Consider the following 9335-nt stretch of genomic DNA (forward strand, 5'->3'; position numbering starts at 1 on the left):
TTTTTCTTTGCAAATAGATAATCCAACGTAATCAATGAGTATTGTTGAAGACTTTCATGGCCGGAATCACTAGGATGTTGTGGGTTTTCCAGGTTATATGGTTGTGTTCCAGTAGTATTTTCTCTTGACATTTTGCCTGCATCTGTGGCTGGCAGATGCAAGAGAAAATACCACTGGAACACAGCCATACAACCCAGAAACCTCACAACACGGTGACATAGCGCCAATGGGGGGGAAGGGCACGACGCCCTAGACGCTTCCGTGGCAGGGGCACAGCCGGGCCATGGTGGGGGCGTTCCGGAGCAGGGTGGGCACCGTCACTGCAGGGGCACAGTCCCCCCTCTGCCCCTGCCACAACATTCTAATAAACACTGAGGTTTGTTTCTATGACTTACTTTGATGTCTCTTTGGCTGATTCCGCATGGGTCAAAAACAGTGGTGTGAAAACGATATAAACCCTTTTACACCATTTTAAACCCTTATGCACCATTTTCACACCACTGTTTTTGGCCCATGCGGAATGAGCCTTTGACTCTGAATCAAATTAGAAAAGAGTACCCTATTTATTCAGATGGGGGGAAATAGTCAAGTTTTTCTAAATATTGGTACCTTTTCTGAAAAGACCTCTGATTGTTCTTTTTTCTTATGCCGTTGCTGTCGTGACAGGGAAGGCTCGTGATTAGATTCTTGGGGCTGAAAACAATGCGTGCTTTCATTCTGAAGGTTACCTCTATTTTCTGCTAGGTTTCCACTGATGTCTTCATCCTAGGAAAACAAAATACCATACATGCTTTCCACACTCAAGTATACATATATGTTTAATTCATAAGTACCACTTTTCTGTTGTTATTATTATTACTACTAAAATGACATTCATTCATGTAGTCAGTCTTCTACACAAAAATTCTGCATTTCCTTAAACCTTCTTAAAAAATGCAAAATACAAAAGATCGGAATCCAAAAACCCATTCAACTACTAGGCCTAATGTTGAGGGGGACTATGGGCTTCAGTGCTTGTGCAACAATGAAGCTCACTGTCTACTGGTGCAGGAGGGGCAGAATTTTTGCTAATTGCTCCCTTTCTCTGCAAACCCTCCCACTATTCTTGGCAGTCTCCATGCCCCTGTGGATTTATGAGGAGCATGGTTTGCTGCAGAGGACAGTAGAATAATTCCATTCTGTGAATATAGTGGAGTTCATAACATTTTAGATCCAACCTATTATACTTTGCCTTTACATTCTAACAGACGAATCCTGAGTGGGCCAGTGGGCAAGGACAGTGTCGCTTCAGCGCTGCCTCGCCCCCTCCAAAGGGCTTTCTTATGGTGCAGGAAGCCCAAAAAGGCTCCCTTCACCTTTCTGGAGTTCTTAAGGCTGGGCAAATACACTTCAAACACCTTGTACGCTACCATCAAAACAGCTCAGTCATACAAAAGGTGGGAAAACCTGCCCAATATAATTAGGAGGCTGCCTGAGTCTGCCATAAATAGTTAGGAGGGTGAAGGGACCTGCCACAGATGCCCTTAAAGTGGAACATAGTCCCATTTATTATTCAAAATGCTGACATAAAATTTGCTCATTTCAAGGAGTGCAATAAAACTATTATTTTGGATATTTAATGTCGAATTTGACCACAAACTATTTCCAGTTCTTTGGTTTGTGTCTACAGTCTATGAAACACAAGTTCACCACCACATTAATTTTCCCACTTACAGTTGTTGACTGAACTCCAGTTTATCCTGAAACTGGCTGGGGCAGCCATTTTACAAGCCCAAATCCCCCGTGTTTTCTAAAGTGTGTTCCATAGTGTTGGCTATCATTCTTGTGTTTATGGTATTGAGGAGACTCGGGTACCTAAGATCCCCCTACAAAATTATTCCCTCTAGAAGGACACTTGCTTGAATATCACATGCCTTGCAGAAGTAGGGACTTCGGACACTTACAAGAATTACTACAGGAATACATGGTGCCAACAGTTTTTCAGTAGAATCCAGATTCTGGAAAGAAAGAGCAAAACAGTAACCGTCACCGATCAAACTACTAAATAAAGTGTAATGCATTAGCTAAATGACAGAAAAAAATAGTTAAGAGTACAGCATAATAAAAATTGCTAAGATTCAACAGAGGCAACCAATATTGGGTATTCAAGCAAGCTTAAAACTTGCATTTTGTTGAACACTAACCTACTACACTAAATGGCAAACCACTTCAGAAAGTTAAAAAAATCCATAATGCTTAGTGACACAGTATAAAGGGTTGCTTACTCAAAACCTCACATGCAGCCCTCACTTGAATAAGAACATAAGAACTAGCCTGCTGGATCAGACCAGAGTCCATCTAGTCCAGCATTCTGCTACTCGCAGTGGCCCACCAGATGCCTTTGGGAGCTCACATGTAGGATGTGAAAGCAATGGCCTTCTGCTGCTGCTGCTGCTGCTCCTGAGCACCTGGTCTGCTAAGGCATTTGCAATCTCAGATCAAGGAGGATCAAGATTGGTAGCCATAGATCGACTTCTCCTCCATAAATCTGTCCAAGCCCCTTTTAAAGCTATCCAGGTTAGTGGCAGCATATTCCAAACACCAATCACATGTTGCTAGAAGAAATGCTTCCTTTTATTAGTCCTAATTCTTCCCCCCAGCATTTTCAATGAATGCCCCCTGCTTCTAGTATTGTGAGAAGAGAGAAAAATTTCTCTCTGTCAACATTTTCTACCCCATGCATAATGTTATAGACTTCAATCATATCCCCCCTGAGACGTCTCCTCTCCAAACTAAAGAGTCCCAAACGCTGCAGCCTCTCCTCGTAAGGAAGGTGCTCCATTATTTTTTTAAACATACAAACATTGCCTGAGATCAAAGATTAGGCATGCCTAGTGTAATTATTTAATCTCCGCATCCTTTCCCAAACAGCTGATGGTAAAAGGCACAGTGGAAAAACAAAAAGGGTTGAGACAACTGTTTGCCTGTTCAAGTTCCTAAGATCTTACAGTATTCTAGAGGAAGAAGTCTGGATCAGGACGAAATTATTCAATGATTGAAACCCCGCGGTAATTTCTTACAGGCTCCCAGCTTGTTGAGCTTTGCAATTTTTAATGTATTCCACTATTAAAGCATGTATTATAACATAATTACTTGATCATTTGTGTTTTGGGCCTCTGAGGTAGGCTGAAGAAGCTTCATGGTGTCAATGTTATCATCTATTTCACCAACAACAATATTCTGAAAATCTGTCTTTGTGATTTTCTGCAATCTGTCTTCCTTAGGTGGTGGGCCATTTACCCCTGTTTCAGACTCTGACACATTGGGAATATGTGAACCCTTGTTTTTGTTACCCTCTAATGAATACACATTTTTTGAGTTCATCTTTTCCAGTGGAGCAATAACTATGTCCATTTTGCTCAGTGTTGCGATAGATACATCTGTGCTGTTCAAACCATTATTGTCTATATATTTTTCAGGCTCAGGAGCCAGTTTTTCTGATGAAGAAACTTCATAGGTTTTATTGTTAATCAAACGTTTCTCTTCATTCTGTAAGTTAAAAAAATCAAGAATTAATTCATTGCTTTTATGTACAATTTTATTTTCAAAAGCAACACAAGAACTCAACAGGGTTAGGTTTATCACAAACAGAAGATATCAGCTGCTTATAAAAAGTATGCTTTATACATTACACAAGACTTTTTAAAAATGTGAAACAAGATCTACAATTGTTTTGTTTGCATAGGTTTTTGTGCCAACAGAAGGATAAAAATTACTATAGAACCCTCCTGTTATATCACAGCACTAACCCATCTGCTGTTGCTTACAACACAGTGCTGGCAACTACTTCTCATCCACTCACAGTTCTTTGGATCTAACCTAGCATGTTTTTCAATGCCAAGCTGTTATAGAAACTCATGCCAAAAGCCTTCATAAAGAGAATTAGGAGATATGACTATGGTTGCATAAAAGATATCCTGCAATACTGTGTAAAATAAAAGTCCACACCCATTTTTATGTTATCGAAACTGGCAACTGAATTATCACAAATTGGCCACTGAATTATCACAAATATTCTAGCTATTGAGCTGAAACATAACTTACTCCTTTAGATTTCCATGAGTATTGATCAGGAAGTTTCTGGGATAGCTTAGGTCCATTTTTCAGTTCAGCATTCCCTGACGTTACAGAGGAACTTTGGAGCTTGAACTCAGACATTTTCTTGTGATTTTTTGATGTTTTTCTTTAAGGCAAACATAAGTAGATTAAAATATTAGGTATTAGTAAGGTTAAATTATTTGTTTAAAATATTTTGTTTGCCCCATCTTACAATCGAGTCAACTCTCAATGGACAGATGGGACATACATCTTTGCTATCTCATTGCTTTTCATCACACCAACAGACTATTCTTAATGACTGCCTAGTTGGGCCAACAGTCCATCTACTCTAGCATGCTATAACAATGGGTAGCCGCATATCATAACCAGGCCCTGCTTGTTCCCCTAGCCAGCAATTGGAGTTTTGCTCACTCTAATAAAAATAGAAAATTCATTGTAATCACTGCTAATATCCAGTGATATACCTATACTTTGTAAAATGAATATCTATAAGTGACAGTGAATTCCACAAATTAAATAGAGTTTATTCAAGAGAGTACTGTACTTCAGAATTGAGAAGTTCCTCGCAAGAACCATGCATAATTATGAGATCTGAAAACATTCTTGTTTTTCAGATACCTCTTCTGCAAAAACATAGATGTTTATCCAACAGATATAGCAGAACAAAAGCAGAAGATGATTTTGTTTATTCCCAAGGATGTTCCCCTTTCCATGTAGATCAAAAAATCTGCAAAAACCTATGGGGAAGGAAGATGTTTCTTCAAAGGTTTTGAGGGGGAAACGAATCTATGAACAGGGTAAGGTAGAGAATTTAAACATATCTTACGCTTTTGTGACCTCCAAAAATAGAGCAATTTGGTGCTTGATATATGGTTGCCTTAGTATGCTTCTCACACTGGGTCTTTCTTCTGGCTTTTTACTAAGCATAGTTCGTATTAGTTCTTTCAGCTGAGTACTGTAATCTTTTGGCATTGGTGGTAGCTGATAAAAATGTGACACAACAGGAATTATTAGGCTACTAAAAATCATAAAACAATTTTGCAGCCTATTAAGCATGTAATAGCGTTATCACATTTTAACATGTATGGGCAATCCTGGGCACATATTTTTAAATTAACTGTCCAGGTATGGGGCTCACTCCCAGCACCAGGCATCCTGTTCTACCCCTCTCCTTGTCATCCACCCACCCAGGGACCCTGGAGCCTCACACAACCAGCAATCTCACTAGCAGAAGCAGGGACCTCCAGGAAGCCAGAAGCTGGCAGAAACTGCAGGGAAATGGCAGGAGGGCCTGGGCAGCTATAGCAAATCTCAGTGCTTTCAGAGAAAAGGATGGAGATAGCAAGTTGCAATTAGCAGTCCACTGCAACCTTAGAGAATGGGGTGGGGCCGGCACAGCCTCAACCAGGCTGTAATCGAGGGCTAGGAAAGCTGAAGAGCCAGTCCCAGGCTGGCAGAGCATGACAGACAGCTCGCCAGCCACTAGGAAGCTGGAGGAGGGAGGGAAACTCCTGAAAGGGATAAAAGGGAGGCAAGAAAAGAGGGAGGTTAGTTGGCTTGATGCAGGGGCTCAAGCTTACAGGAGTGCTGTAAAGCGCTTATGAACAAAAGTCAGAGTTGTGTGTTGCTTGTTCGAGAAAGATAGCCAAGCTCCTATGAGGCCAAGGTGGCCTACCCTGTAGGAGTGGCCAGCAGAGGGTGCACTCACAGTAACACTCTATTCCGAAAAAACAGTTCATGTTCATATAGGAGTCTCTAAAGCAGAGTGGGAATGGACTTTCAAGCCCCCAGAGATATTTACACATCATAGGTGTGTACAGCCAGTGGGCTAATTCTGTGATCAGTCACCAATTCAGATGGTGGGTAGTATACTCCTAGTATCCCACACACATAAAAACCAACTGTGTGATGTGTTCCCATGAATAGAAGGATATAGATTTGCTGTTTTCTTTTATGAGCACTAGAGTCATATTCATATGCATGAGCTGAACCAAAAGAAGGGGCCAATTAGCCAATAAGGATCCCATCACTGTGTAATTAGAACATTTGTTTAGGACTACTTCCTATACTAAAAGTTAATTGCAGAACAATTATTTTGTTGACTTCTGAAAAGTTCCAATATTTTGTTAACATGAATACTGATAATATCATAGAGTAAAAAATAATCTAGGGGTACAGCATTCTGGTAAATTCTGTGTTAATTTTACCCGGGGAAAAATACTTTAAGCTTTAATTATATGTAGACATAATCACATGCATCTATGGGAAAGGCAGGGTATTGTCAAAATTCCAGAAGACTAGTCAACAATTACAAATGTTTAAATCCCAAAACCTTGAAATGAATGTATTAACCCATGATATTGCCAACTAACAAGGATACACCTGAGATTTTATACTGGAAAAGATACATTTCTGTATTAGCAGTCCAGTTTAGCATTAAAGAGGTTTGTCAACTGTGTATCTTGAGCACTTCATGATACAAAAGAAAAGGAGTAACTCCTATACCCAAGAAGCTCAATATTTGGTCCAAAGCCTGAAGGTGTTTGGATGATGATTCATGTTTACCATAGCAAAAATTATTTAGGAGGTTACCTTTCCTTCAATAATTCGATAAACTAAGGAATTCATGTCTTTTGCATTGAAAGCATGCTTCAGTGTCGCCATTTCGTAGACACAGCAACCCAAAGCCCAAACATCAGACTGTAAAAGTAAAAAGAAAGAAAAATATTTATTTTGATTTATTTTTATTTGATTTGATCTATACTACACCCTTTCCTAGCAAAAAATATGTTCTGAAAATGTTTTGTAACAATATCACACCAGCAGCATTTACAATTAAGGCTGAAACAGGAAACTATAATAAAATAAACATTAATGTTGCAGTATGTTGTCCAGTCAGAAATTTTATCATTGCATAAATATCACTGGATATTAAAGGTTACCTATGAACAAAGCTAGCCTAAGCAGAAAATCCACCATTAACAAACATCAAAATCTAAAATTTAAAAAATGATGTTGAATTGTCACAATTCAAAAGAGATATGAAATTTCCCTAGCAACTCTCCAAGTCACTTGTTAAAGAAACACTGCTTCCCAAGGAAATAAAACATTTTAACTTTACAAGTTCTTAATAAGGGTTTGAATTTGTGCTGTGATCTGCCCTGGAAAAGCAATATTCTCACAATTCCAATACATCCCCTCACAATTCCAATACATCCCAGTGCTGAATAACTATTCACAGAAAAAAACCAAGATTGGTTAGAGTTAGACATTCCTGTAACATAATTCCTTTCAGGATATAGGACTGTCATTCCACTTTCATCAGTGGAAAAGCTTATAGGATACAGTCCTATAAATGTAGCTTAAAAAAAACCCAGCAATATAACAGCCCATAGGCATATGGGTAACAATAAATTATACTGACTGAACTAATTTAGTTCCTCTTTTCATTAAAAGTCAGCAAGCTGACCGTTCAATCACCGATCAGTCACAATAACTATGCATGAAAAGAATGTAAACCTCTCATTGGATAGTGAGAGAAGTGACTGAGAAAAGACTTATGAAACAAAAGGCATAATGAAAGAAATAATCAGTTACAAATATACGTTACCTTATAATTGTAAGGCTTGTTTGAGAACAGCTCAGGGCTCATATAGTATGGTGTGCCTATGAGAGTACTAGCCATGTCATACTGATTTTCCAACACTCTAGCTATTCCCAGATCTCCCACTTTGATGATATTTGAGCGTGTCAGGAAAACATTTTGAGTTTTGAGATCTCTGTGTAGGATGTGCTTTTCATGTAAATACTGGAAAATAAAATATTGGCACTCACATGGTGTTCTGCTAAGAAATGTTGACATTTGACAAGAAACACACACTGTCCATCCCTTACACTATCTTAGCTGTCTTGAACATTTTTTAAAAAAGCTGGATCTAAATAGTGTAATTAAATAAACAAATAATGGCAAAAGCATGCAATAAGGCTGCCTAAACACACAAATTGTAACAGTGAAACACACTACATCTTACATCAAGCAACTCAGTCAGGTACTGAGTACATTTGCAGCAGCCTGTTAGAAGCTGACCCCCGGATCAGCTGGGATTAAGTTCAGATCTCCCAGCACTCCTCTGTATCTTAGTCTTGTTGTCCTGGGACACAGAACATTTGGGAGAAGGATTCACATACAACTCATAGCTGATGGGGATCAGCAGGAAATGGGTTTCTGATTATGCTGTAACTCCCTTGAGGGTAAAGCTCATAAATCCCAGGTTAGACTTGAGGGTACTTGAGGGTAAAGCACATAAATCCCAGGTTAAGGACAGAGACAGGGTATACAGGTGTCTCTATGCTAATAGTAGAAGCCTTCGACCTAAGATGGGGGAGCTGGAGTACAGAGTTTTGAAGGAGGACTTTGATATAGTGGGCATTACAGAGACATGGTGGAATGAGGAGAACCAGTGGGATGCTGTTATACCAGGCTACAGGCTCTATAGGAAGGATAGGACAGGGCGCATTGGGGGTGGAGTTGCCCTTTACATAAAAGAGAGCATAGTGTCACATAAAATAGACAATGCAAGGGGAGCTGGTTCCCCTACAGAATCACTGTGGATATCAATACCAGGGGTGAAGGACAGTTTAATATTAGGAATATATTATCGTCCCCCTGACCAAAGTGCACAAGAGGATTCTGAGATGGAAAAAGAAATTAGAGAGGCCAACAAAAACAAAAATGTAGTGGTAATGGGTGATTTTAACTATCCCCATATAAACTGGAAAAATGCATGTTCAGGTCATAGTAAGGAGAGAGCATTCCTGGATATGCTAAATGACTGTAGCTTAGAGCAGATGGTTGTGGAACCAACCAGGGGAGAGGTGATCCTAGATCTAATTCTATGTGGGACCCAGGACCTGGTGCAGGAAGTCAGTGTTGTTGAGCCGATAGGGAACAGCGACCACAATACTGTCAGATTCAGTATCTCAGCATGCGAACAAGTGGCAACTACTAATGTAGTTACATTTGCCTTCAGAAAGGGAAATTTCTCAAAGATGAGGGGGATAGTGCACAGGAAGCTGAAAGGGAAAATCAAGAGAGTCAAAACTGTCCAGGATGCTTGGAGGTTATTTAAAAACACAGTAATAAAAGCTCAGCTGGAATGTGTTCCACAGGTTAGAAAAGGCAGCACCCAGTCCAAAAGAAAGCCACCATGGTTAACAAGAGAGGTTGAGGAAATTAT

The 9335-nt window shown here is 39.6% G+C and overlaps 1 protein-coding gene across 1 annotated transcript; it reads right to left on the minus strand.

Annotated features, from left to right (window-relative positions):
• Positions 1-207: 207 nt before the first annotated feature.
• On the minus strand, positions 208-8031 carry LOC125424847 (serine/threonine-protein kinase Nek4-like). Its single transcript, XM_048482285.1, has 7 exons — positions 7709-8031; positions 6691-6798; positions 4925-5079; positions 4084-4222; positions 3133-3528; positions 1944-1997; positions 208-765 (listed from the first exon to the last, which is right to left on the minus strand). The coding sequence occupies exons 1-7, from the start codon at positions 7958-7960 to the stop codon at positions 586-588; spliced, it is 1284 nt and encodes a 427-aa protein (XP_048338242.1). The 5' UTR covers positions 7961-8031; the 3' UTR covers positions 208-585.
• Between the last annotated feature and the right edge of the window lie 1304 nt (positions 8032-9335).

The sequence above is a fragment of the Sphaerodactylus townsendi genome, unplaced genomic scaffold (assembly GCF_021028975.2).
Source record: "Sphaerodactylus townsendi isolate TG3544 unplaced genomic scaffold, MPM_Stown_v2.3 scaffold_1209, whole genome shotgun sequence".
NCBI lineage: Eukaryota > Metazoa > Chordata > Lepidosauria > Squamata > Sphaerodactylidae > Sphaerodactylus > Sphaerodactylus townsendi.

Bases quoted from the DNA above. Each gene is read 5' to 3' on its own strand.
- LOC125424847 (XM_048482285.1), bottom strand. From the start codon at position 7,960: ATGTCAACATTTCTTAGCAGAACACCATGTGAGTGCCAATATTTTATT. The intron at 3,529-4,083 runs GTAAGTTATGTT...TTTAACTTACAG, and splicing joins ACTCATGGAAATCTAAAGGA to AATGAAGAGAAACGTTTGAT. The intron at 1,998-3,132 runs GTAATTATGTTA...CTTTCTTTCCAG, and splicing joins CCCAAAACACAAATGATCAA to AATCTGGATTCTACTGAAAA.